Here is a 27,030-nt window from a genome sequence, read left to right on the forward strand (position 1 = left end):
GTTGCCACTCTGGGCCCCTTCCAATTCAACACCTTCAGTCTAATGACGTCACAAACGTGAATTGGTTCCAGTGTTAGCAAGACTCGCTGCATCCATCGTTCGTCGGCATCCCAAAAAGTCCGCACATTCCTAGCTTGTTTCGGTGGTTTCTTCACAAACACCGATAATTACAATGACCAACAACCCAACCAACCAACCATTATACCTTTAGACAACGCTTACATTCACAGAACCAACTTGGAAAACTCCGTTCTTTGGAATCCTGAGGACTGTCTGTGATGGCTTCGGCCAAGCTGTCACGAGGGAAGAAATGGCGTTGGCGTCTAGTTGTGATGGCTATTCTGGCAAGCCTGGCGCTTTCGGTGGTGAGGCGGCTCTTTTTTCAAGAACGTCAAACGGTACAGTGGCTTCCACCTTTGGCCATCGAGAATCCTACATACTTTTCCGCATTCGAGGAAGAACGCATGCCTACCTCATCCAGCGATGAAGCATGTCAAACTCCACTTGTAGAGGACACGAAAGAGGATTCCCGGAGCGAACTGCTGGTCGACGGCTCGGACTTTGCTGCCGCAGCTCGCGCCCGCACATCCTCCCACCCCTTCTGCCAAAGATTCCGGTACGAACAGTCAGCAAGTGCGCTCTGGTCCTCGCATCGAGAAGCGATTATGAATAAAACCAATCATGCCAACGATGAGGACGGGCGACATCGACCATGGATAGAGAAACTCTTTGACACGGTGAGTCCCTTCTTGTTGCAACGCGGACTTCGCAATCCACCGAATGCGGCGGATACGAAACGCGTTTTAAATATTGTGGAAACCAAGCTAGCCAATTCATCGGCGCCGCCCTTGTATGTCGCTGTATTTGGAGGATCAGTGGTGGAAGGGACTAATTGCGATTTTATTCCCCCGGCTGCACTCGAACTAGTGACGAACCGTTCTTTACTCAGAGAAAGAAAGAGAAATATGTACGATACTGTTATAAAGGGAAGAAGCTGCACTTGGCCCAATCGATTGCAAGCCCTAGTCGATTACGCACTGGGCGAAGGAGTCGTGAAGATTTACAACCTCGGTGTCGGAGGCACCAATTCACAACTGGCGGTCCCGATTGTCAAATACCGTCTCTACTCGGGTGCGGCGGATCTAGTGAATATAGGTGGACCCGATGTTGTCATCAATGGATATGCCGTCAACGATAATGCCTATTTTTCGAGCACTGCCGCGACGGCAACGTACACTCACTTTAACGCATCGCTCGCTCGCGCGGAGGACTTCATTCGCGCGGTTTGGAAGTCGCGCCCCTGTCACGATCCACCAATGGTTTGGTTTTTTGACGAGCACTTTGGTAATTACATCGAAAGTCTCCTCGGTGAAGACATACAAAAGGATGCGGTCCGTCTCTTGGCGGACTACTATGAGCTTGGTTACGTCAGTTCGTCCTTTTCCGTGCGCTCTTTCTTCCTGTCTGACCCGGACGAAACCTTGTTTTCTCCTGATTGGGAAGATCCCGTCAAAAAATCTCGCATCGTGGACGGGCATTTTGGAATGCCCGGGCATGTTCACGCATCGTGGACCTTTGCATACGCAGCATTGCAAACCGTACTCGACTACTGCGCCGATCATGCCTTCACGGATAGTATATCTACAATACGGTTACAGGACGGCCAGTTTACCTCGCAGCTCGCCGACATGCAAACGTTGCTGGATCGTACCTACCTGCCGCCACCACTCGGTCAGGACACATTGTCGCTTGTGAATATTGCGAAAACTTGGCGAGCAACTCAGCAACAGCAGTATCGTAGCGAAAAACTCCTTTGCGAAGACGAAATGAATACGCAAGGCACATTGTGTCCCCTGGCCTTCGTGGCAACACCCGTGGGTACCACTCGTCAAGCCCGTGCTGTGGATGATTACTTAAAACCCTTTGTGACAGTCAACACTGGCTGGTATGGCAGAAATGATATCCGCAACGGCTGGCAAAATAAGATCGGTCTCATGCCCACCGGTATCGGTGCTTCAATTATCTTGTCACTCGAGCACGTCACAACTCTCATTCAGATGATTTCCTTGCAGACCTTAAGAAGCTACGGTGATCCCTGGGAGGGATCGGAAGCATTGTTTGATTTGACTATTATCCGAGGCAATCCAAATTCCACCGACTTCCGGGACAATTTTACCATTCCTGCCTACCACGACGCAAACATGAGCGTTTCCTATTTGTACGAGCACGACTTAGGAAAAAATCGAGCCGTTGCTGGTGACAGTCTTACTCTGAATATAACGCTGGTTGCTGGTTCTGCTTTCAAACTCATCGCATTAATGATGTGCAGCGGCTAGATGGACGACGAGGGCGTCGAATTTGTTTCGGTCTGAAAGCAATCAGCTTGGCGAGGGTGAACGATACTTAATAGCACTCGTTCGATACCACTGGGTTTCAATTCAACGAAAGTACAAGAACGGCTTGGATCTTCTATGCATACTCCTTCAGCCGCATCAAAGAAAGTGCAAGGTGGGATCTGCGTTTCGCTTCGTGCACTACGCATAGTGAGGTCTGTAATTCATCTTCGCCCTTGACTCGAAACACATGAATGAATCTATGCGAGTGCAAAGAGTAAATGACAATTAATTTTTTTACTTACATTATTGGTAACGTTACGAGCTTAATAGGTCATATAGAGTATCTAGATGTGCTCGATTCTTGCACCTTTCACAGGAGGAGGCATGTCCTTCCTTTCGTTTTGCAACCCCCGAAGAAAATCTACTTGGAAAAGGTCAGTGTTTCGGTCCTTCCACCAACGGAACATACCGTACACCTAACAATTGCGATACTTCAAAATCCTGCATGACAAAAGACGGAGCTTGTAAATTCGCATCGGTCTGGGAATCGCCGTGTCCTCGTAGGCGTGTGACCTTGTACAAATGTTGGGCACCCCCTTGCGGTCCAATCGGCACCACCATGCAACCACCCACGCTGAGCTGCGTCGCCAGGGTCCGGGGAAATTCAGCCGCCGCAGCCCCTACGTGAATGGCGTCAAACGGTGCCGCCACTGGCCAACCATTCCAGCCGTTCGACTCGCTCAGTTGAACCGTTCCGGAGGACAGCAAATCGGCATCCCCTAGTTGCATGTTGCGTCGCGTTTGGTCGACCAAATCTGCGTGAATGTCAATTCCGTAAACCTGTCCTTTGGCCAGTAGGGGCGGTTCTTGCGGATTCCGAGAGTGCAGCCAACGTCCCATGCAGGCTGTCAGATAGCCACTTCCGCAGCCGACATCGAGAATACGGAGGTCTCGTTGCTGTTCTGGATGCTGCTTTTGCTGCTGGAGACAAGGCAAGAGAGCTTCGAGGGCGTATGCGTGCATGTGGGGTGCCGAAATAGTCTGACCCTGACCAATTGCTTGCGGAGCGTCCATGTAGGGATCGTTGGGTACGTAGTTGGCTCGATCGACCGCCTGCAAGACGCTTTGAACGAGCGGACTCTGCACAATGTTGGCCTGCGTCAAGCGGTCGACAAGTTCCGCTTGTGTGCGACCGTGACACGTCCAGGCACGCATGACTGGACCTGGTGGTTGAGGAAGCTTCAGAGACTGGGGAACAGGATCGTTAAAGGCTCGGACGGCCGAAATGATACAACAGCTCGAATAAAGGACACTCCAAAGCTGGGTTTGCTTCATTCTTCTTGGCGACGACGCTAGCGTTCGTCGACTATTTGCACCTGGCCTCAAACGAATTTATGCGAAGCAACGAGTCGATCTGCAGGACTACTACTTCTTTCACGAGTATTTTTTACTGTCAGTAATCGGTTGTGTAGTAGAAACTAGGAATCCCCGCAGCAAAAAACGAAGATGAATTCGGTTCAGCAGGCCACGAGCCATTGATCTATCGCGTATTCTCGCTGCTTGATTGACTGTGCGAACAATGTCCTTTCTCGCAGGCTTGCCCGTGAATTTGATTGTTCGAACCTCTGAGAATGCGAACGCGGATTGACAGTGAAAAGGGTATCCTACACAATTGACAGCTGTTTTCAATGTTTCCAGTACCGAACGACGTCTACAGATGTTTTTCTCTACTATGATTGTCCAGCTATGTGTATCATATTCATGTCTCTTCTGTAGTCTTCCTCAGAGAAATCGGAAAAACAATAAGTGTCGGTGAATAGCTTTTTGGACACATAAGTCCAGCGACATCCCCAGCCAAAGGATAGCACGTTGTAACAATGATAGCACGGTCTGACAGTGAATGAATGCACTTACAACAGGGATTGCCCATTCCCGCAGATTGTATTTCACAATGGAAGTAGTAGCTTTGGGGTCTTTGGTGGCATCATTCCATATCCCGTACGAGTTAAAGCGTCCAACCCAGGAGCGAAGCGCTTGCATCAAAGGGCATGACAACAGTTTCACAGGCAGTGCCTGAAATGCCTGACTTGTTGGACGACCCAATTGGTGGTTCCGTGCCGCCGTCCGACACAGCGAGTCTGTTTCCCGGCATCACTCGCAGTCTCTTTTCCAATGTTAAGCTCCCAGCGCTGTGGATGGTAGCATACAAAAACGCAGAGCGTCGTGTGGAAGGCATGCCACTTGCATACATGTTTGTGTCGCTGCTTAGTGCTGTTTTCTGGATTGGTGTGTGGCGAGTGTATCGTCGTCAAAAACGGCGGCTACAGCTTTCGTTGCGAAGTCAACGTCCTCGACCGCCTTCCTTGTTGTTGTCGGGGAGTGCTCGTGCTCGTGCCTCTACTAGCGAGAGTGGGGCGCGTTCATGGTCTTCCTTCACAGCGCGCCAATGGTGGTGGAGGCGGACCCGTGTACCAGAAAGGACCCGCAGTCAGGACTTTCCACCCAACACATCCGCGTATTCGTCATGGAAAGATCATTCACAGCGGAGTGCCAGTAACAGCTTTGCACATGAGATGATGCTGGCCGCATATGACGACGACGAAGATTGGATGTACGAAAAAAACTACGAACGACAACAGCCTTCCGAAGAATCGCATGCTCGATATTATGGACCCTCAGTGACGACTATTGCTTTCACTACTTGGACACCCCCGCCAACCTGGGCTGAAGCTTCCAAACGACTGTTATCGAGCGTCGGACAATTGCAACGGACCCTACAACTGTCGTTGGCTACTTCTACAGCAACTCTGACTGTCTTGGATAGGACGAAAAGAGTAGTCACGCTATCTTCAGCCTCGTCAAATAAAACCCCGCATCTCAAAACAAACGGGTCCTCATCAGATCTGTTGGAAAGAAAAGCACTGCGTTGGCTAGCAGCTGACTGCTCTGTCCAGACGCATGGCCTCCCGGAGGGCGGTGTGATGCATGTCTACGTCAAAGGCAAGCCGCGTTCGGAATGGATGGAGCATACCTTCGAATCAGCAGCGGCAGCGGCACAATTTCAAACAGACGTAATTGCGCTGCAACTACTAGGAGCACAGATTCGGCATATGTACGATGCCTTGTCAATATTACATCAGGGGAGTGAAGCATTTGCTGGCTCCGAATACGTTCTTCACGATACTCAGTGGCAACCCTTAAACGAAAAATTACATTGTGTTTGCGAAGGAATTGCGTGGGACGATCTGATGCGATGCTTGGGTAGTAGCTTTCCCGCAATTCGGTTTACGCTAGACATGATACGATGGTTGCAGTCGAACAAAGCTAGCCGACCTCACTCACGCAGCAAGAAAGACGCAACAAACCCTGAGTCCAAGCAGGCCACAACCCCTGTGGAAAGCAGTGATGCGAGTGACGGCAAGGGGCATATGTCTGATCTCTACAAATACTCCAAGCAGCGGCTCTTGCTAGGTCCGGTTGATTTCTTTCGCCTTTTCGTTCCACGCTTACCAGAAGATGCTGTGCCTCATGAGCGAAGTGATCCGTCTCGGATGGAGCAGTTGCTTCGTTGGCGAAAGCGCGTAGCTCGTGCTTCCGTCTTGGTTGATTCATATGTGAAAGCACGCTCGGTCGCAAATAAAGGATGGAAATTGCTGCAGTATCCTCGAGCGAAAAATTATATTCGAAAGCGGTTGGCATACGATGATAATACCGATAATTATTTATGTGATTGTGATGAGAAGAACGTTTACTACGAGCCTACAGTTTCCCGTGATATCCCATGTCAGGTACGGGGCTTACAAGGTCTGCGGAGCAAGCGTGATTGGCAATTGGTCAACAACAAAATCAAACGGTCGACGATCAGCGCAACACAAGCTTGCACGCTGGTTGCCGTGCACATGTTTCACATTCCGGCCAACGAGCCTTCCGTAGAAGGACTCTGTCGAAACGATCCCGTCCTAGTGATCCCGTCCTTACGTAAGCTGGTGGAAGAAAATACTGACTTGCAATTTTTTGTAACAGCTTGGTTTCAGGAAACACAAAGAGTCGCACACATTTATGTTTGGGTTCGGAGCTTGGCAAAAGGAATAGATTTGGCATTCGACTTGGTGGTAAGCGCGAGTGCAGTATGATAGCGGCCAAAAAAACGTTTTGAACATGTAAGGCCTCTAACCTCGACTTCCTCTTGACATAGTTTGATCGATATGTAAAAGGGGATAAGAGTTTGCGTGATCGAAAGCTGGAGGTGATCTTTCAACTGGGAATTGAAGCCAACAAAATGACACTTTTGACGTGGTGCGCATTGAACATGTTGTCGCTCCTGATTAGATTAGCTTGGACGGGCTTTCGATGTGTACCACAGAGCGTCTCATATCCAGAGCGAAGGTTGATTCCTGCCTTGCATGTGGCCAGCATTGGATCAACATTTCACTACGGGGGATCTCTTCAAGGAGATAAGTCGTTGCCTTTGAACTACGTTGCCACGGTTGTTCATCTGGATTCCCGGAAATCCAATTCGTTTGCGACTCGAATTCTCTTGAGTTACGTCGAGTGTGGAGGACTGGCACGAGATGTGGTTGACTTTACGTTTCTTATTGCGGCTGAGAAAATTGATGAGTTACCCGAGAGGGCAATCGCAGCAGTCCGAGTTGTACGAACGAACCCCGAAGACACAAGTCTCCATTTAAATTGTTTACGTCCTTCGATCACGAGAAACGACGACGATACCAACGAACTCGTCTCTTTGGCAAATTCAAGAGCCCCGAGACCAATGATGAGTCTCTTCTTCCAAATCTTCGTTACGGATCCAGTTGTTGCTGCTGCCCGCTTGATAGGGAAGAAAGTCGGTCGCATTCTAGATTTTTACTCAACAACCGGTAGAAAAAAAAGGTCTAATACACCAAATCATCCAAAATTCGATGACGAAGCGGTGGTAGTTTCGACCATCAATCCATTTGAAAAAGCTGTAAACGAGCTAATTGTGATTCTTAAGGATGTGACCGTTCCAGTACGGAGGGAGCAGTTGAATCATCGAAAGTTCGATCCGATGGCAACTACGCCGTTCTCGTCATCTCATGACGTACCATGGCTTGCAGATTCAGGAGGTGGGCAACATTGGGATGAAGTGCTACAAATTCCAATTCTTCGAACAGTAAACCGATCGGATATCCTTCGATTTTATATAGGAAGTGAATGCAGCCTCAAAAACACCGCAGTGCGATTGGTCGAAAGTGCTGCTTGGCAAGGTCTTACCTTTCCTATAAACAAGCCATTGTGCCGCGTCGAGCTTCAAAATGCTCAATTCTTCCAGCAAGGTATTGATTTAATGGGCAATCCGATTTTCTACTTTCGACACACATGCCTCGGTCCATGGAGGGGAGACGAAAATGCTGTTGTTGCCGCTGTTTTTTACAGATTCGACAAGAGCTTGAGAAAGCTTTTAAAAGAAGATTCGGGTGTCCGGTGTACTTTAATTGTCACACTAGGACGGCCTCAAATGGCGAAGCGGAGAAAAATGTCCGCTGGATCGGCGTCGATGACCGAAAATAGGGGTGACAAAACCCATGTATTGGATTCCAATGCTGCTTCCGCTGTATTTGAGATGGACCTCGATGAAGAGCAGGATGAGTCTGAAACCTCGGAGCAGTTGGACGGCGAAGTGGGAATTGACGACGCGATCAATGAGCCCAGAGGTAACAATCCCCGTATCGATTCAGAAGAACACTGGCATGCTCACACGAACGAAGCTGTTGTCAAGCGTTTGTTGAAGATTGCGCTGTCGCACTATCCCGAACGGCTGCACAAAGCGTTGGTTGTTGTCGGGCATGGGAACACAAAATATACTCGTACTGCAATTGGAGGCGCCTTTACGTTATCGAAGCTTGTGGATTCGCCAAGAACTCGAGAGAAAGTCAAGTTTCTCGCACGCTACTCGGATTTACAGCAGTACGTTTCGAGACAAGAACTTGTTACCATTGTCGGCGGAACAGCGCACGTTCAAGCGTCGGCGTTTCAATGTCGCTGATCTTAGGATAAGTAGTAACACTTTCTATGCATTACAACAACACACAATTATGCACACAAAGTCGGAAGCAAGACCCTGTGATCAAATGTGCGCAATTTGGACACGTGAATCACAGAAGAGATGGAGGAATAGCGCAGCGTTCAGCTATCCGACTGATGTTCAACAGCCGGCTTTTTTACCAGCAACTTTTTTAGTTCTTTGAATGAAAGATCTGGCCAATTTGGACCTACTACATCACAAAGAGCAAGCGACGCAAGATGGTGTTTGATTGCTTGTTTTGAAATAGTATTCACGTCCCTATCATGCTCATAAAACAAATTTTCGCGAAGAATAGAATTGCCATCGTCAGCTGCCAATAAAGTAAGCCCTACCAGCTCATTCGCCTCCGCATTCGACAAGGTGTTAGAAGAAGTTGACGGGCGTACGGAGGTCCATTGCATTTTACCGACGAAACCTGCGTCTTCCAACTGCTTCAAACATGCCATTGCAGTAAGTCCATCAGGCGTTTTCATAGGCTCCGCAGGGGGGCCAGTGACACCAAAGGCTTCAATTCTTACCCCCGCAGGACCTGTTTCGTTGTGAACACGCACAGCTAGAGTACCTGACGGATTCTCAATTCTTGAGTTGATTGGTTTGGCAGCCGTCTTTAATCTCGCTTTATGTCTTGCTGCGCGAGGGCTTTCCTTTCGGTATGCTGTCTTATAGGGGACAGCCTCCAAGGTGTGTTTAGTCAAGAAGGTGCCTGGAAAGGAGTGGATTATTTCCTTTGGCTCCTCGCTAAGAGACAAATGCTGTTCGGTAGTCGGAATCGAAGTATCTCCCCAAATTGATCGCGGTCGGCATTTATCTGTTGCTGCGATACGATTAATGCGAATTCGATTGTTGCCCCGTAGTGTAGACAGCCGATCACAAAAAGGAGGCGGCGGATGGAATGGTTTCGGCAAAGGTTTTCCGACTTTTAGCACGACCGTCCAATAGTGATCACCCCCAGTGATGTGGCGGCCCTTGACTTCAGACTTCAATTCTTTATCTCTGTCATCCCGAAAATTGGGCAAAATTTTGTTCACTTGATCTTCACACAGTTCTTCGAACTTTCTCATATCAAAGTAGTTGTCCTTAGGGTCCATGCACAGTGAATATATCGTTTCGACAGTTGCATCGTCCAATCTTTTGTACGGCTCGGGTACTAAGTCTTTAACCGCAGATGGCAACGCTGCCAGGCATGAAAGACCAGCACTAATGGGCGCAGTGAATGAAGTGCTGCTCAGACTCTTGAGACCAACAGATCGGTTTTCCTTGCGGGCATCGTCTAGGAAAGTAACTATGTCCCCAGCGGTTGGGGAAAGCCGCTTCCCGTAGTTGTATGCATAATCTGAGCATACACCATCTTGATAAGTCTGTAGATTCCAAAATAGACCGTACATGTACGTATCTACCTTTCCATCGACCGCATGGTGAATTTCCCACTCATACCCACTGCTGTTAATCCCGGGAGTCCCATCTGATTCTTCTTCTTCATCATCGACGCTGTCGTCGACTTCCATCAGTTCAGAAAGTGCCATTTTGGAGAGTCTGTGTCGCGCCGATTTGAGCGACTGTCCTTTCGGGTGCCAAATTTCAAAGGAGTAAAAATCCTCTGTTCCGGCTTCACCTAGCACTAACCTAACGAGGATGGAATCGTCTTCAACGTCTGCACCTTCGCTGTCTGCATCGACGTCGTCAACATCTTCGTCTTCCTCGTCGTCGTCGGAAATATAGTCTCGCTCTATGTCGTTCTCGTCATAGTCTTCGTCTCCTTCTCCTCTAATGACCTCAAATTCCACTGGCGAAGGCAAGAGTCCCCCGTCCACCAGATTGTTCAATTGCTGCAGAGTCGACGTGCGTAGTGTGGACTGGCTGCTACTATCTATTCTTTCTCTACTCCACAAATTGGTTGGAGCTAGTGCCGCCTGTAAATGGAATTGCCTGGGTGAGAGTCGACGATATATTAAATGGACAAGTTCATGGGGAGCTTACCAAGTATCGAAAGTAGGCCAGAGCAAAGGGTAGATTAAATTCCAAGGCATCTGGATCAATCAAGAAAGCCTGATGTCCTTGTCCTTTGGTATTCCACTCCCGATGCAGTCGCAAGTAGGAATGAAATAGTTTGTTGAAGCCGCTGGAGCCACGAAGCTTAGGCAAGTAATCGTTACCGTTTAAGATCAGCAGCAGCACTAGATCAGTCCGTACTTTCATCATACTGGCCGCTGTCATGTGGTTGAGATATTTGTGCAGTTTGCGGGTAGTTTCCCATAAGCTTACAGAAAGATAGCGCTTGTTACCGTCGGGCAACAATACAAAAACGTTGTGGGTCGATGCGGGCGGAATAACCAGACCCTCTAACACCAAATCGGAATCACCCCCCAAAATTGCAATCGATCCTCCTTTACGTGGTTTACTGTAAATCCACTCCAGAAGCTTCACTTCGCCTTCTCCAGGGACGGTGCTGGGGCTCAAAAAGATTTTGACATTGTTTTTGGACAGGATGGATTTGTTCGAGCTCAGTCGTTGCCACGCCCAGTACAGTATGGCGCTTTCGGCCTTCTCCATAAAGTCGGTTCCAGGTGTGATACAAAGTGTTCGCAATTCAGAAGCCGCCCGTCGTTTCTTACGGGCCAGGGTTTTGGCGTTGATCCGGCGGGCACCGAGGCGGGAGAGGTGTTTGAGTTTCCATTCCGACTTGACAATAGTACTGTACCGTCTGCGGCGCTGCGTCGCGAGTTTGGCGGCACTCGGGGGGCCATCCATCGCCAGCACGAGACTTTGTGTGGGGGTGGCCAAGGCGACAACCGCATCGAGTTCCTTCATAAGCAAGGTAAGGCCGTGTCCATCCGACCGACTTTTGCGGACGCAAATGTGCAAGAGTTGATTCATATCGACAAGGACGTGATCAAAGACGTCGTTCGAATCTTCCGCAACCATGCCGAGAATGGCACTGGGAAATTGGGATTCAAACCAACTGCGAAAGCCTTTAATTCCCATAAGTGCGGTAGATGTTGAATGAGATAGCCTCGATGCCGAAAACTTGGTACGAGAATAAATAGAAAAGGCTTGGACCGACCAATATGAGTAGATGTATTCCAAAGCTAGCAGTATTACAAATGTGCAGCAACTGGAGGATGATCTTGCCTGCATCCTCAAGTCCGATATCACCTTTAGTCCTCTTGAAAACCACTGAACGCGTTGCTTTGATTTGCACGGTCTCTGACACTATCACGCCAAAACGGACTAAAAAACTATTTTCGTTTGTCGTCTATTGACCGAGGGAATTTCCAAAGCCCTCACGCTCGCCTGAAAGCTGAGGGTCGATCAATAGTATCCAAACTATGAAGCTGTGTTGTTGATTCTCGTTTCCACGTGACGAAGCGTGCTTCTCAAACCCGATGATGGACAGAGTAATGCCAATCCGCAAAAAGATGAAATTCGTGTCGACTTCCATTACTTGATGTGTGCATGTCGTGATTCAAAGGTTCTACGGGTTGCGGACATGCAGTATTTACGGACTGTTAACCTAGTCCAGTACTTAGGGTTGCATATTTGATTTTGCGACCGGAGTTAGAGTTAGCTTTGATTGCTTGTCGTTTTTGATGTCCAAAATGTATCTTCTATGTGTCGTACCGCATATCTGGTTGTTAAATGTATCTTGAATCAATTCTTGCTCCTGAAATTAGACTCTCTTATCTGTCTCCCATCATCGCGACAACCCGAAAATGAGGAGAAGAGTAGCAGTCGCCTGAAGATGGCGACAAACAATCGAGACAATGAGCAGTTGCACACGTGCGGGCTTTCCGATAAAGCGGACAGTCATTTCATCAATTACAAGCTTGATTTGACACAAGTGAGCACTCTCCGTTTGACTCAACGAGTATGAATGAAACATATTCGCCTTTTGAGTGCTTACCAGTGGCTGACTTGACTTCGGCTGGTCTACTACAGAAGCAGGATGATATTGAAGTCGAGCTTATTGCCCGAGAAAACGATTGCGAATTGCGTAGTGGAGTGGACGATCCCATGGTAGCAATAGGTGCCAACGGACAAGCGGTATCCACACATGGGAAGGCTTGGGTGGATCGAAAGATGGGCTTGACTGTCACTATCACAACCCACCGGATCGTCCTCATGCAGCAAACGTCGGACAAACGAGTCAACGCTCGTTATATCCACCTTTCTCACGTTCTAGCCGCTGTGACTGAAAACCAACTTTTTAAGAGTCCTAAAATAATATTGGACTCCTACAGCGGGGAGTTTCTTCTCGTGTTCAAAGGCAAAGAGGCCAATAAAGATCGAGATGCCGTGCTCTACCACATACAAAAGGCGCTTTCACGTCAAGATTGGGAGACAGCCGACCGGGCAGCGCAACACCGAAAGGCTGTAGCAAATTTGACTTCCCGCAAGGTAGGCGTCGACGCGGTTCTCGCCAAGCACAAAACTCGGCACGCTCAAGCGGCTCGTCTCACGGACTCCGCTTTCGATGGAGACGCCGAAACGTTGCTACGGGAAGCCCATGAACTCGTCGCTGTCATTCACAAATACGTGGCAACGCTCGATAAGCAAAAAGAAGTTTCCTCACAAGACGAACAGGATGCAACCCGTTTGGCAGATTTGCTGCAAAACATGGGAATGACGTCGGCCCTGTCCAAAGCGAACTTTCTAGGCTCGGAAGATGCATACTATACGCAATTGGCCCGACAGCTGGCCGACTTTTTAGAACCCCATTTACACAAGGCTGGTGGTATACTAACACTGACGGATGTGTACTGCTTGTTTAATCGTGCGCGTGGCACAAACCTGATTTCGCCCGAAGACTTGACCAAGGCAGCGTCTCAGATGGACGCATTGTCCATCGGGATGTCTCGACGGGTTTTTCCAAGTGGACTAATTGTTATTCAGGATGACTCCTTTGACGATCACGCTATGGCAGAGAAACTGCAAGCTTTGGCTTTGGACGCCCCACAGGGTTTGACGGAAACGGAAGCCTCACGACAGTGTCAAATCTCAGCCTTGCTGGCTCACGAAGAACTACTGGCGGCTGAACGCATGGGCATTTTGGTGCGGGACGAAACATTGGAGTCGACGCGATTCTTTCCTAACCGATTTGAAGCTTGGGCAGACATACAATAGTCTTTCCGAAAAAGTTAAGCCGTACAGCAATAGAGCCAACTGATTTTGATTTCTTTGAAAAAAATTAGGATTTACGGTGAAGCCCCTTACTTTCCTTCGGGACCCTCCTCGGCTCTCTCCTCTTCTTCATCATCGTCACCTCCCATACCCAAGACGGCTCCAAAGCTGTCAAAAAGTGAACCAATCGGAATTGCGTATAGCCCGATTCCGATGACGCACAGAAAGAGACAGACCATCCTACCAGGCCATGTAAAGTCCACCACACCCCATTCCCCACCGAGAAAGACGGCTGTATAGTACAACGCATTCGGCATATCTGTAAAGGCCTTTTGCGTACACAAGCCGGGATAGATTTGGTTGCAAGCTGCTGTACTGCCAAAATCGTAGCACCCTGGTTGGTTTGGATCTGGCGTCGATAACGGAATCGAAGCGTCGCATACGCGCCAATTCGGGTTGTTCTCTTCAAAGATAAAGAACAGCGCTCCACACCCGACCCATATAATCAACGCCATTAAACCTGTGGCTTTGAGTACATCCTTTGAAGCTCGAAAGACGTTATCGAGCTTGCTAAACGCCGTGATGAAGTCCTCTAATTGCAGGATACGGAAAATACGAAACAGACGGAATATTTTGGCTGAGTCGCCGCCGGCATTCAGTCGGCCAGTCGCAATTAAAGCTTCTTGCACAAACCAAGGAGCTGTAGAGAGCAAATCAACAATACCAAAGAATGTTGTTGCATAAATGAAGGTACTGTAGAGGGCTTCACGATTCTTAGGTGCGCAGAAGAGTCGCAAAATATACTCGGAAGCAAAAATCATGACAGAAAAAGCTTCAAAAACATCGAAGAAGTTGCCAGCCTGGTTGCCGACAGCCTTGTCGATACGTGGGATGCTTTCTACCAGGACAGCAAGCACGTTTGAAATAATGACGGCAAAAATAAACACTCGCGATGCGTAGGAAACTCGGGTCCACTGCGTGTGGCTACCGGAGATTTTGGTCCCATTCAAGAACTTGTTCACTGCATGTTGCCATTCGTCAACTTTTGGACCGAGAGGTGAAGGAGGAGGATCTACTCCTTCGAGAGTGCGATAGTGAATTTCGTACCAATCATCTCCTGCCCGGCCACCAGGAGAAATAGGATCCTCGCCACGCTGAACTTTATTCTTACTCTGTACGATTTGAACAAACCCACTTGCGATCAAACCACTGGGGATCGAAACAACCCCTACTGCAGCTATGACCATGAAAAAATTGACGAATCGTGCCGGCCAGGAGTATGTAATGATGGGATCTGCAAAAAATGCTCGAATGTGAGTGTAAGTGGAAAGCAGATGACCAAGGAACAACGAATTTGCTTACAATCACCGGTCAAATGAATACCAGTGTACACCATACTGTCGAAAAAGTTCTGGAAACGGTCCACCATCGAGCAGTTCTCATCGCAACCGTATAGCGGCACGTTGTCAATGCTGTTCCATCCATCCTTATGCTCGCAAAGAAAGAGGAGGGCTGCAAACAAAATCCAGAGAGTAATGGCAGCAAAAAATGCCACCCTCAATGAGTTAAATTTTAGCCGAATCACGTCGTCAATTAAAGTAATGCTCGGGACATATTTATCCAGCTTGATTAATCGTAGGATACGAAGCATTCTTAGGTACTCGTCGTAGTCATTCACAATCGAATTCGGCAAAGCAAATGCGACGTAAAAAGGGATAATCGCTAACAGATCAATGATCGAGTAGAAACTGATCAGAAATCGGAGACGACTCTGAACTACACCACAGCCCTTGGCAAAGTCAGGATCAGCCCCAGCACCTATTAGCCGAATGAGGTATTCGGCGGTAAATATGATCACTGCGCCCCATTCCACTTCACTGAAGGTGTTCTCTTGCCCTTCCAGAGTCTGCCACACACCGACCGCTACAGCCAAGAAAATAAGAACATAGATCATTTTTTCAAAATACTGCGCCGCTGTAGACCCGTTTCCATTGACAAAATTGTAGGCAGCTTGTTCCACGGAAATTCCAAGGTTTTCCGTACTTCTTGTAGAATGGTCTTGAAACTCCAGCTCTTCCGTATTGTCTTCATTTTCCTGTTCGACGACTTCTTCAAACCCAGCCCCCAACACACCAATCGGAATACCAAATACTCTGTCATTCAAGGAATGGGTTGTGTTAGAAATGGAATACAACGTGACATGATCGGAAATGGCCGTACGACAAAGCTTACCCTGTCGCGAACAGACCAAGAACGCCCGTGGCCACTTTGCCAGCCATTGAATACTGGCTCAAGGGTGATTCGCCGGCCAGATTAAGCAAGGTGATCCACATGGCATTTGGTACAGTGTTGTAATTGGACGCCATTTCTTCGTCGGGATTGTCGCGTTCGGTGAAGTACAAAAACGCCCCAAAGAATACCCAGAAAAGTATAGCAGTGAACGCAGTGACGGCCAACACGTCCTTGTTGCGTGCCAGTACGTCGTCAAAGCTGGTGAAGGCGTGCGTGTATCGTTCAAAACGTAAAATACGTAGCAATCGGAGACCCTTGACGACGTTACTCCAGGTTGAAGACGAGTCGGAGTACGGGGTAATAATCTTTCCAGTGAAGATAACTTCGAACCAAAAGGGTAGAAAACTCAGAATATCTACAAGTGCGAGGAACGTCATCATGTATGCAAATCGGCCACCGGGGTGGTTGTATTTAGGATCTTCCTTGGCTGCATAAACACGCATTGCAAATTCTAATGTGAAGACGGTAACAGAAATGAGCTCAAAACTATCCAAAAGGATGTGCGTCTTGGACGACAGCGTCGAAATTGTATCCAGCATAAAGGACAAGGCGGTCAACACAATGAGTGAATTGATGAAGCGATCGAGAGCCGCCGCTCCAGGAATTGTTTGGGCGTGTAATAGATTGTACCACCATCCTCGAGGAGTGGCGTTCGGAGATTGGTGTCCGCTCGTCATTCCTCCTTCTTCGACAATTTCTGATGGTTCGTCAGAAGTGTCCCGGCGTTTCTCAATTACATCTTCAAAGCCGTTTCCTATTATGCCTGCGGGCAAAGCGAAAACCGCGACCGCCACCACCGCCGTCAAAGTGCCAATCACTTGACCGGCCGAAGAATGCTGATCAATAAGCGGGAATTCACCAAAAAGATTTAACAGAGCGTAGTAGCTCGCCATAGGAATGGAATTGAATAGGTTGTAACACGGTTCGGGGTATTCTTCGGTCGCTGGACATCCCGCCGCGGTGCAATTCGTCACACCCCAATCGTCGATAACACATAGATTCGTATCGAGGTCGCCAGGGCAGTATTCCGGTGCCGCGCCACAATATATCATGTCATTACTTCGGCGTTCTACTAGGTAGTAGAGACTGCTAACCGTCATCCACGTCGTAAAGCCGACAAAAAGGGCGGTTCCAAGAATAGCTTTTTGGGCGGCAAAGACGTCATCCACCATGGTCAAGGCTGTATCGTAGCGTCCTTCGACTCGCATCATCCGGAAGAGCCGAAACATTCGCAAAAAACTGGACGCAGCTAAATCCGTATGGCGCAAAAAGATATCGACGTAAAACGGCACCGTCGAGGCGAGGTCCACCATGCTGAAGAAAGTCGGCACGTAACGGAGACGACCAGCAAGGCCGGTATAGCGAGCATCTTCCAAATCGGCCGTGTAAAGACGCAGCACATACTCTACGGAAAAGACCAATACGGTACCAATCTCTAGTACACTGGTCGAGCCCAACTGCAGCCATTCCAAACCATTGTCGCGATAATTGCCGAACCAGAGTGCGTCGCAGAGATTTCCGCACAAGCCGTGTTTGCGAGAGGCCCAAGGAGCGTCGTTGTAGTCCTCCACAAACAGGGAAGCGAGAATGAAACTCGCGACGTTGAGGAGAATTAGCGCGAAGATGAAGCGTTCGTACCAGCGACCTGCCGGAGTTTTGGCTTCTAAAAATAGGTAGAGACGCTCACGGGATGTCGGGGCAGCTTCTCCCTCCTCCGTCTCGCTTTCGTGACGCAGCAGAGGCGTGAATTCGGTAGACACGGTGGGAGGCATTTCTAGGTCGTTCACGAAGGGCATTGCCTGTCCAAGTCGGAAATTTCCGGAGTACGCCTGGGGTCTACCGTCCTTTGGTTGGAGGGTGCACAATGCGAGCTTCTAGCACTGGAAACTGGGGAATGCTATCCAATAGCAAAGGAGGAAATCGAAATAGTAGCAGGAGGAATCCGTTTGTAACGCATGAACAGAGCTCCTTCTATCGGGCAATAAGTTGAAGGGAGATAGTAACGACAAGTGTTAAACGCTACGGGCCGGAGAGCGGGCTACTATGGTACGTCTGTGAACGATGATTCCGTATCTTTTCAACTTTTATTTGCACTCCGATACATTGTATTTCGAATCGAATCGCACATGTACAAACGGAATCTATATTTTGATCAGAATCTTCCGTCAACGACTACGTCTCAAAACTATTACAATCAAAAAACCCAATGATCCGGGACCGGTCATAATCACTGAGACATATTCCTACATATTGACAGAAGGGATCATAAGGTTCAAATCGCTAATCGTAGAGCTATGTTCTTGAATGACAAAATACAGCAACACCGTAAACAAGCTATCAGTAATGTAATTTCAGTCTCACACATCGTTGCTGACTGTCGATACAAACGACATAATAGTGTCCACGACCAACAACAGCGTCGCGGCCTTTCTTTGTTGATGTATCCGTAAGTCACTGTCAAACCAAACTCCCTGCCCACACCACTTTAAACTGACTGTGATCATGGTTTTTTGTGTGTAAAAAACGAGTGCGACCGACCTAAGCGTATCGACAGCACATGGAAACAGACATCAAAACCTATTACAGAGCCCGTGGCCGATGCGGGTATGTCGCGATTCTTTGGTACAAAAGCAACTTACTCCGAGGCACTGATCATTGAGTGAGCTTTGTGAATGACTTTCATAGGCTTCTTTGGACGGAGCTACCGCTGCCGTGCAGTCGATCCTGAATGCATCGAGCTTGTTGGACGGCGAGTTGTTGCTTTTCAAGAATCCGATCAACGGCATCCAGTTGGGATGGGGAAAGGTGAAGAGCCATACCATGTGGCGTCAGCAGAAGCATCGACACATCCAAGCACAACGCATCCATTACGGCGTCAATCTCGGAATCTTGATGCGTAGTGTGCCACCGTTCGCGCAGCAGTTGGTTTACTGATTTGGAAAGAGCCGTTTCGTTGGACATTGGAAGCACGTCAGGGGGAATGTCTTCCAGGGTACCTTCGACAACGACCGCCCGTGTACCATCGGCTAGTTGTGTCAGGTTGACCGAGGCGGCTTCGTCGGTTTCAATTGAGCTCGAACGCGGCGACGCGCCAGCGACACAAACATCCTTTGTAACCTGACTTTTCGCGGTCCGTCGTTTTGATCTAGGTTTGCGTGCAGCCGGAAGCGTGTTTTTTCTTCTGCACTCGTCCAGGGAAAGCTCGGCGGCCAAATTATTAGCTTTTCTAGTTAGGGACGCTTCCACCCATTCCAAGCACACTTGAATGCTGGCACGTTTCATTATCAGATCCGTCAGTCCTTGATCCGAACCTTCGTGCTCGCGGCTCCGAACTATCCCGTCGAGTCGCTTCAGCACCGCTCTTGCTATGCATACGTCCTCAAATGTTGCGAGTGATTCCCAGTCCTTCATACCGTCCCCATGCAATAAGAATTGCACAACGTCTTCCCGACCATGTCCACACGCCAAGGAGAGTGCCGAATCGTGGGACGCGTTGCGCACTTGCAATATTTTTTGGAGGCAGGGATCGACGGCTGGTTCCGTGTCCTCCGAGGCAAGGTAAACCCATTCTTGTAGAAACGTTACATGTCCCGATACCGACGCCATCATGAGAGGCGTGTCACCGTGCGCATTGGTCTGACTTCCCAGGTAGCGAACGCAGTCCATGCGTCGCGCCCACATCTTTGTGTCAACAAAAGTCCGTGCTGCATCCTGTGTTGACGTGCACAGTAAAAGACGGGCCAGCATGTCGAGTACCGGTACACAGCCTGCCAGTGCTGCGTGGTGTGCGGGAAAGTTTCCACCGTGTTCTTCCGGAGACGCGTCGCACGGGCTTCCGAGTAGAGACAGCACAACTGGATCATCACGAGCACTATTGCTAACCGCTTCCCAACGATCCACAATCCATCGCACGACCTCTGCCTGTCCTAGGTCGCAGGCAAGTGTCAATGCGTTGACTCGTGCCCTTTCCAGGGGCAGCCTTGGGGGATCGTCTTTGTAGCCAGCGTCAAGATCGTCGAGGATGGGGCTTAAGGTGGAGCTTACCGTTTCAAAAGCTGCTGACGAGGGCAAACCTTTGATCGACGAGAAAAGCTTGTCCCAAGCATCCATTCCCACTTTCTCGCCCAAAAGCCTTTCATGCGAGCAATGAAGCGGACGATGGCTGTGCACGCACGGTACAGGAATGGGTCGTAAACCGTCATGGACGTCGTCCGTGCTCGGTGACGAGAGTGAAAGAAGCACCAACTGCGGTTGATTGCCAGACTCACATACAATCTGTTCGATGCCATCCCGAACGGGGCCTGGCCGCATCTATACGATATGATTGATTTTAGCGTTCTCCTGATCGATAAGAAAGAAATAGTTTACCCAGTGTCCGTGTCCATCAGGCTCCCTTGGAATCAACCCATCTTATCACTATTGATTTTTCTAGCTGAAAAGGTATAATATGCTTTCTTTTTCTTTCGGAAAATCAAAGTAACATTCCCAAGAACATATCCTATCGGGATTCAATTTGACAGCTCACATCTAAGCCTCCCGAAGTCGAACTCGGTCAATCCGTGAATGGAACCGCGCCAACGTACCTAAGTGTATTGGCGCCGTGTTTCCAAATATCGTATCAATATGCATGAAACGAATATTGTCTCTTTCGAAATCGAAAACTCGTGCCGATAAGAGTGTGCCAATGCTCACTCGTTTCCCGCCCCCGGGGGAGGCTTTTTGTAAGTCGTCCCTTGTGTGAAACAATTGGCCAGCGAGGTTCTTCTCGACCTGCTGCGTGCCCACCTATTTGGTAAAACCAAAAAAACATTGTTTTTGTACAGATGATTTTGTCCATTCGTCTCGTCTTGCGGTGTTGGTGGATAGGGGCGATCGGACTCCTCGCCATCAACCTCTATACATTCAACAGCCGAAATCTTTCCCAGGCTCTCCCGCCGAAACGTCTCGGTTCAGAAGTTGTTTCCCAAGAGATCCCTGTACACGGCGTTGGCGCCAGCCTCGAAACTAGCTTGCGGAACGGCAACGGTAGCGACTACGACCAGTATAATTTCAAGATCCACACCCTGTCGAGTCCTTCGTGTTCTCCTCTGGAAGAGAAAGATGTCGACTTTACCTTGGTCACGCAGCTCTCCCCCAGCCGACTAGCGATCATGGAACAACACTGCGAGCGCTGGGGAAATCATCCCATTTCTCTCGCAATCGGAACTACGGAGGATATCGAGAACATTGAAAAGACCCTGTCGGAGTTTGGTTGCCAAAAAAATTTGGTCACGGTGAGCTTTGTGAGCGACTTCAATTCCGAAGGAGAATACCCCGTGAACCGACTCCGCAATCTTGCCATGTCTCGGGTCCAGACGAGCCACGCTTTCGTCATTGACGCTGACTTTGTTTTGTCGACAAATCTCTACCAGATGCTCCGTCTACATCGGGCTATGCTTGCTACGGACCACTTGCATACTTTGGTGGTACCAGCCTTTGAACTCCAAGCGGTTTGCAATGAGCAAAACGAAAATTGCACAGCCAAGCATTTGGCAATGCTTCCGGACACGAAGAATGAGCTGGTGAAGCAGTACTGGACGGCAAAAGACCATGTCGGCCCCAATCCCAGTGTGACGCAGTTTAGAGAACAAGCTGCTTTTCATGCGCACGCCAGTACGCGCTACGAAGACTGGATGACACAACCTGCAGAAAAGCTCCTCCCCATCGAGTGCGTGACTTCGGATAGCTACGAGCCCTACCTCGTTGTCCGTCCTTGTCAATTCCTCGCACCCTTTCAAGAGGCATTCGTTGGCTACGGTCAAAACAAACTGACCTGGTTCCAGCAAGTCCGACGTATGGGGTACAAGTTCTTTCAGATTGGTGAAGGCTTTGTCATTCATTTTCCCCACGCCCGGTCGGTAGCGTCCGTCCAGTTCAGGCAGAATGGCAAAAAGAACCCTTTTGGAGTGGGAGTGAAAGAAACTGCTTCCGCTTTCAAGCAATGGATGAAAGAACATATTCCAGACTCAACTCAAATTCCGTATTGTTCTTAGGGCATTTTTCCGCGTCCGAATCAAATCTAAATCCTTCATGACGAATCAGCTTTTAATGTTGATCAGCTTCATCAAATGTAGATAAACATCACCATCGTTTCTTAGACAACGACGAAAAATGTAGATAAATATCGTCATCGTTTGTTTAGACAACGACGAACTATCCGAACGAAACAGAAGCGCAGCACTTGTCTACTATCTAGTCGAAGGTGTTCGCACTGGACGACAAGCAATGCAATGCATGCAAGACAATTATATCGTGAGGACGGCCACTCTGTGTAGGACTTGTGTGAAAGTAGACTGACAGTGAGTTCGGCAACCAAATTGGACCCCAAAAATTGAAGTGGTAGCATTGCAGTGCCAGGGCAGCAACGCAAAGCAAATTTGTTTGAATTTTTTTGAATGGATCCGCATTATCATTACCCTTTTATGGACAGACGCTATTCACTTGAGAAACGCTTCGATGCTGATTGATGGTCCCACGACGATTGTGTTCGGCTGCTATGGAAAGGAAGATCACAATAGAACTGTGTTTGCCCTAAGTTATGTACATTTACTGTCGATCAAAGAAGTACATTGGCTGCAAGGTTCCCGAGATGAAGCCAAAATATACGTTCTCGAACGAAAGAGTAGCTAAGCACATGCACTGATATCTACTCGAAGGCGCCCTGTTTGCATGAAGCATTATGCTTCTAAAGCGACGAGCACGCGGCTACTGACAGAAGCTAGAGCGGCGTGACTACTTGATCCCACCCCTTGAGCGTGTTTGACTAAGGGAACTTGGATGTGTCCACGGACTGCCGGTAGGGCACAGAGAGCTTCCAGCGCTTCAAGAGCAAAGTACGCCGAATGCGGGTGATGAGCAGCTTCCTCTACCTTGGCAAGCAGCACCTCGACCAATTCGACGCCCGTCAATCGGACACATTCGTTCAAAGCGTTCGTCAAGTCGGCGGGCGCCAACAGGCGCAACCCGTTGGCAACTGTTACAAGTGCCAGGTAAGCATCTCGTTTCCCTGCTTCCCGAATAGAAGTACCTGGCCATGCTCCTAGCACTGTCAAGGTAAGAACCCGTTCTTGAATTGGGGCAAGCACTGCGTGATTCGTCTGGGACGCCGCCTCCCCAAGCAGCACGCATCGTGCCACTCTTTCGGCTGTTTCCAAACCCGTTTTTCCGGGATCTGTCATAATGCAGAGGCTTTCTAATCCCAAGATTCGAGCATCGTGACGATCAGCGCAAATTAGATTGTGCGCTATTTCCAAAGCCGAAACAACGGGATCCTCGGAAATGTTGGTTTCACGCATGGCATACTGCAAGGTGTATTCGGCCTTACGCAAAGCTGGCATAGGTACGTGTCGAGACATGGCAAGTTCCAATTTTTCTCCGCGTACGGCATTTAGAATGCGTTTGGCGTACATGCAGAAGAGTACAGAGTCGCCCAACACCCGTTGGACTTCGAGTACGGCTTCTGCCGAATCTTTCCGGTCTTTCCATAGCGAGACCCGAAGTTCGAGTTGTTCCAAGCTTTCACAGGATGCAGCCAAGGGGGCGTCGTGGTAGATTGTGCGGAGAGAAAGGGCCCGGAAAACTTCCTCTAGAAAATCAAGTACTTCCGATAGTCGATCGCATGGAAAGCGAATATGGCTGATTTCCAAAGGATGGTACATACCCATACGGGTAAGTACACGGCCTTCCTTTTTCCAGGTAGCCTTGTTCACTTCGGTGGTGAACTCCATCTTTTCCGTGTTGAAGGTATTGATGGGAACTGAGGCACTTTGGCGGATGGCAGTACCCGTTGGAAATAGCTTGGCGGTTTCCGGCGTCGACGACGGACGTGCCAATGCCGGTTCGGCCAAGTGCATCACGGCAGCTCTGTAAAGTGAACCAGTGAAGTAGTTAGCTTCGTTGTCAATATGGTCTGACATCTGCTTTCCGAACCGCCTCATTGTATTGGTTGTGAAATACGTTCAAAGCGTTTAATTTGTGAAACACAGAACGATCCCAAATGAGAAGCAGTCTTGCGTTCCAGACGTAGATGTGAAGGTTCGTGTCTCACCATACAAGATTGAATTCAAACACGACGAAATTGCATTTTCTCGTGGGGCTCCGTTGGACCCCTGTCGGACACGATTCGTCCAGTGCCGTTTTGCCGTCTGGTGCACGTCCAACCACGGTGGACATTTGGAATCTCACGAGTCGACAACGTACCGAAAATCGGGGCCATTGGGAGCGGTAGATCCCGGGATCACGTCGAGACGCCGATCCCGAGATTTGGCAGCGCTTACGCCGTCGAGTGATGATTCTTCATACTTTCGATTTTCATTTTTGTTCATGGCGGTTGAGAAGAATCAAAACGGAGCTGCGCTATTTATGTTGCGATTGTTTCGATGGGCTTGATTTGGTTTGTGCACGTCGTGGAAAAGCCCCGGTGACAGTCGTACACACAAACCCTGGGCTGCGGGTCTCGAACAGAAGTATCCAATCACCGTCGAAAACGACACCGTTCGGCTTGGGTTCCATTCCTCGGCAGAATCAGCGAATCAGAACTTAGGATTCTTCAGCAACACCCGGAGAACACGGCAGACGGCGTCTCAAGATTTCGAAAGAACCAAACCCGGAAATCGTGTTCACGATCGTCATCGTGCGCTACCGAATAATCGAACCCGAATTCCAGCAATCTGCGAATGACAGTGAATTGGTGTCACACGTGGAGTTCCAGAATCAGTCAAACATGATCAAACAGGACTCAGACAACCCAACCCGCCAAGGGTTTGGAGGAAAGGGGTCTTGCGAACGCGGTAGACAATGACCGACCCCTTTTTTGTCCGACACGATCGGTTTTGTCCCGTGTTGGGAGATCCGACGACGGCGTGGGTCCACAATTTGCCGTCAATAATGACTAATGACAAGGTCGAAAATCAAGTTTCCCGACGGAGACCTGAAGAACAGAGCGTCACTGACGAAGTGAGCGAATATCGCAAACGTCAAAGACGAAGATCTATTCTCTTTGCCTCCTTGATTGTGTTGGCATTCATTCTTGCGACCGTACTCGGAGTTGTTCTCACACGAGACAGTCGCAATAGCACAGTGTCCGATCCGGATTCCCAGCAAAATCAGAATGATGACAACGTACCGGAAACCCCACCCGTGCTATCGACTTCGGGCCCCACCACGACACCGTCTCCGACTCGTACCGTAGCCCCTTCCACATTTCCAACCCAATCCCTAGCACCGACTGCAACGGGTTCTAACTTCCCTTCCGCGACACCAACCATGGGAGCCAGTCCTACCAACACCCCAACAGCGTTTGTTATTCTCAACCGCTGGCCATCCACCAGCAACGGTTTGTCTTTGACCGTGCAGAATGCTCTTTCGCCAGACTGGCAAGAAACCTTTACCCTTGTACGCAACGACTGGGACAATGGCATACCGGACGCTGTGACGTTGAATGTGCAACGCGTCGCGGTAGACACGTCCTGTGCAGTCCCATCTACGCAAGGTGTTCTCAAAGTCTGCAATGGCAATGCCGGTCGAACCGGATTTTTTGGATTCAACAATCTATTGCTGCAGGACGGTCTCATTGTTGCCGCCACGGCCGAGCTCAACGACTTTTATTTGTCCGATAATAGTGTAGACGCACGACGTCATACGCTGTGTCGACACATAGGTAATGGTTTGGGATTGGCGAACGTTGACGAAGGCTTTTTAAATCAAGATCTGGGCACATGCTTGGACTCGACCAACGACCCCGCCAATAATTTGAGTCCCAATCGAAACGACTACGTGCAGCTCGCGGCGTACTACGGACCGGTAGGCCGACGCAATCTGCAGCGCAATATACCGAAACCGTCTGACCTAGCCTTGCCGGAAGATATAGTGCTGGCGTATGCACAAGTCGTTTCCAGTCCAACCAACTGGAGGATTTTGCGGCACGACGATCGAACGATTGTGCGAGAGACGGACCTGGGAGGCGGTTTCATGCTGCAAAAGAAGGCCTTCCGGGCCCACCAATAGAAATGCACAATAGTCCAGATCGACATGGTCACGTAGGGAAGAAAGGTAGGAGAGATGATATTGTAAGCATCAGTGTACAAAATGAAACAAGTTTTTCAAGACAGCGGATGTCGCGTTATTTTCCATAAACTCATTGTAGAAATGTGGACGCTATGCATCCTGCAACCAGTCTTCACCAACTAGCTCTTCCATGTAATGTTTCCTAGTTTCACTAAGAGTCCCTCGAGCGACTGCTTCACGCTGTGCCTGTATCCACTGCTGGACACCAGGATCGGTCAAAATTGCATCCGTAGTCTCCTCGAGCCGTGCCTGTATTATTCGATACTGCTTCATGAAAGCGCTGCCACACTTTCGATCGCTCACCCATAGGAAGTTGATTTTGTCTAACCTTTTGGCGTGCTCTGGATCAACTTGCTCAAGCCCTAGACGACGTATTCCCGTTACCCAAGCCCCCAGCTCTGGATCGGAAGGATACTTCTTGGGGGGAGAGCAGTCGCCTTCATGAGTGCTTGCGTACTGCAAAAGACGACCGTACAGATCATCAAAGTCTCCTGTGGTATACACGTCCTCAAGCGAATGCCAGGTAAAACCGATTTTTTCAAGAAGTGCAACTTCTTCTGAAGGAAGCTTTCCTTGCGTGTGCAATCTGCGAAGAGTTTGGCACATGCGACCATCCGAAGATCCTAATGGAATGTTGGGGTTGCCGTACTTTTCTATGTGTTGCAGCATGGCAGGGTAGACCTGTCGCAATACAGGGGAATGAATCGGTCCAGGAACGCTAAAGACGCCGTCGCTTTCGCTACTAGCTTCAGTCATGGCTGCAGTGAGATGATCACTTCTTGTGAAGAGCGAGCTCTTCGATTTTCTGCGGGTCGATCGATGAAATCTTTCAGGAACGTACTGGAATGAAGAACATTGTTCCGCAGTGTATCTAAAAAATATGAACCCAAGTAGACGCAACCAACAGAGACACAAAGCTCTCATGGTATCCACATTCAGCGACGAATGCTTTCAAGAGGAAAGACACTGTAAAACTTAAAAAACCGAGAAGATCAGGTGGTATTTGCACCTGTCCCGTATCCAACGATGAGCCAGATGTATCGCAGATACCTTTCATCAGACGGACCCTTGTAAAAACTAAAATGAGGGTAGCATGGGTGGCCGGCCATTACATTA

The 27,030-nt window shown here is 49.1% G+C and overlaps 8 protein-coding genes across 8 annotated transcripts; 5 read left to right on the forward strand and 3 right to left on the reverse strand.

Moving 5' to 3' along the window:
- Positions 1–278: 278 nt before the first annotated feature.
- On the forward strand, positions 279–2,336 carry PHATRDRAFT_44530 (predicted protein; the record flags this gene model as incomplete). Its single annotated transcript, XM_002178275.1, has 1 exon — positions 279–2,336. One exon carries the CDS (start codon positions 279–281, stop codon positions 2,334–2,336), a length of 2,058 nt encoding a protein of 685 aa, XP_002178311.1.
- Positions 2,337–2,612: 276 nt separating this feature from the next.
- Positions 2,613–3,896, reverse strand: PHATRDRAFT_44531 (predicted protein). Its single transcript, XM_002178548.1, has one exon. The coding sequence runs from the start codon at positions 3,669–3,671 to the stop codon at positions 2,772–2,774; it is 900 nt and encodes a 299-aa protein (XP_002178584.1). The 5' UTR covers positions 3,672–3,896; the 3' UTR covers positions 2,613–2,771.
- Positions 3,897–4,384: 488 nt separating this feature from the next.
- On the forward strand, positions 4,385–8,940 carry PHATRDRAFT_44532 (predicted protein; the record flags this gene model as incomplete). The annotated part of the gene is made up of 2 exons (XM_002178276.1): positions 4,385–6,448; positions 6,532–8,940. 2 exons carry the CDS (start codon positions 4,385–4,387, stop codon positions 8,359–8,361), a joined length of 3,894 nt encoding a protein of 1,297 aa, XP_002178312.1. The 3' UTR covers positions 8,362–8,940.
- A 3,218-nt stretch (positions 8,941–12,158) lies between these two features.
- On the forward strand, positions 12,159–13,569 carry PHATRDRAFT_44534 (predicted protein). The gene has a single exon (XM_002178277.1). The coding sequence runs from the start codon at positions 12,268–12,270 to the stop codon at positions 13,519–13,521; it is 1,254 nt and encodes a 417-aa protein (XP_002178313.1). The 5' UTR covers positions 12,159–12,267; the 3' UTR covers positions 13,522–13,569.
- On the reverse strand, positions 13,569–17,606 carry PHATRDRAFT_44535 (predicted protein; the record flags this gene model as incomplete). The annotated part of the gene is made up of 3 exons (XM_002178549.1): positions 13,569–14,812; positions 14,881–15,671; positions 15,751–17,606. 3 exons carry the CDS (start codon positions 17,604–17,606, stop codon positions 13,608–13,610), a joined length of 3,852 nt encoding a protein of 1,283 aa, XP_002178585.1. The 3' UTR covers positions 13,569–13,607.
- An 883-nt stretch (positions 17,607–18,489) lies between these two features.
- PHATRDRAFT_44536 (predicted protein) lies at positions 18,490–20,121 on the reverse strand (the record flags this gene model as incomplete). The annotated part of the gene is made up of 1 exon (XM_002178550.1): positions 18,490–20,121. The coding sequence occupies one exon, from the start codon at positions 20,119–20,121 to the stop codon at positions 18,490–18,492; it is 1,632 nt and encodes a 543-aa protein (XP_002178586.1).
- A 512-nt stretch (positions 20,122–20,633) lies between these two features.
- Positions 20,634–22,011, forward strand: PHATRDRAFT_44537 (predicted protein; the record flags this gene model as incomplete). The annotated part of the gene is made up of 1 exon (XM_002178278.1): positions 20,634–22,011. One exon carries the CDS (start codon positions 20,634–20,636, stop codon positions 21,840–21,842), a length of 1,209 nt encoding a protein of 402 aa, XP_002178314.1. The 3' UTR covers positions 21,843–22,011.
- Positions 22,012–22,359: 348 nt separating this feature from the next.
- Positions 22,360–26,858, forward strand: PHATRDRAFT_44539 (predicted protein). Its single transcript, XM_002178279.1, has one exon. It carries the CDS (start codon positions 24,646–24,648, stop codon positions 25,852–25,854), a length of 1,209 nt encoding a protein of 402 aa, XP_002178315.1. The 5' UTR covers positions 22,360–24,645; the 3' UTR covers positions 25,855–26,858.
- The last annotated feature ends 172 nt before the right edge of the window (positions 26,859–27,030 follow it).

Source organism: Phaeodactylum tricornutum, chromosome 4 (genome assembly GCF_000150955.2).
Source record: "Phaeodactylum tricornutum CCAP 1055/1 chromosome 4, whole genome shotgun sequence".
Taxonomy (NCBI): domain Eukaryota; phylum Bacillariophyta; class Bacillariophyceae; order Surirellales; family Neidiaceae; genus Phaeodactylum; species Phaeodactylum tricornutum.

Coding starts and splice junctions, on each gene's coding strand:
- PHATRDRAFT_44531 (XM_002178548.1), bottom strand. CDS start 3,671: ATGAAGCAAACCCAGCTTTGGAGTGTCCTTTATTCGAGCTGTTGTATC.
- PHATRDRAFT_44534 (XM_002178277.1), top strand. CDS start 12,268: ATGAATGAAACATATTCGCCTTTTGAGTGCTTACCAGTGGCTGACTTG.
- PHATRDRAFT_44539 (XM_002178279.1), top strand. CDS start 24,646: ATGACCGACCCCTTTTTTGTCCGACACGATCGGTTTTGTCCCGTGTTG.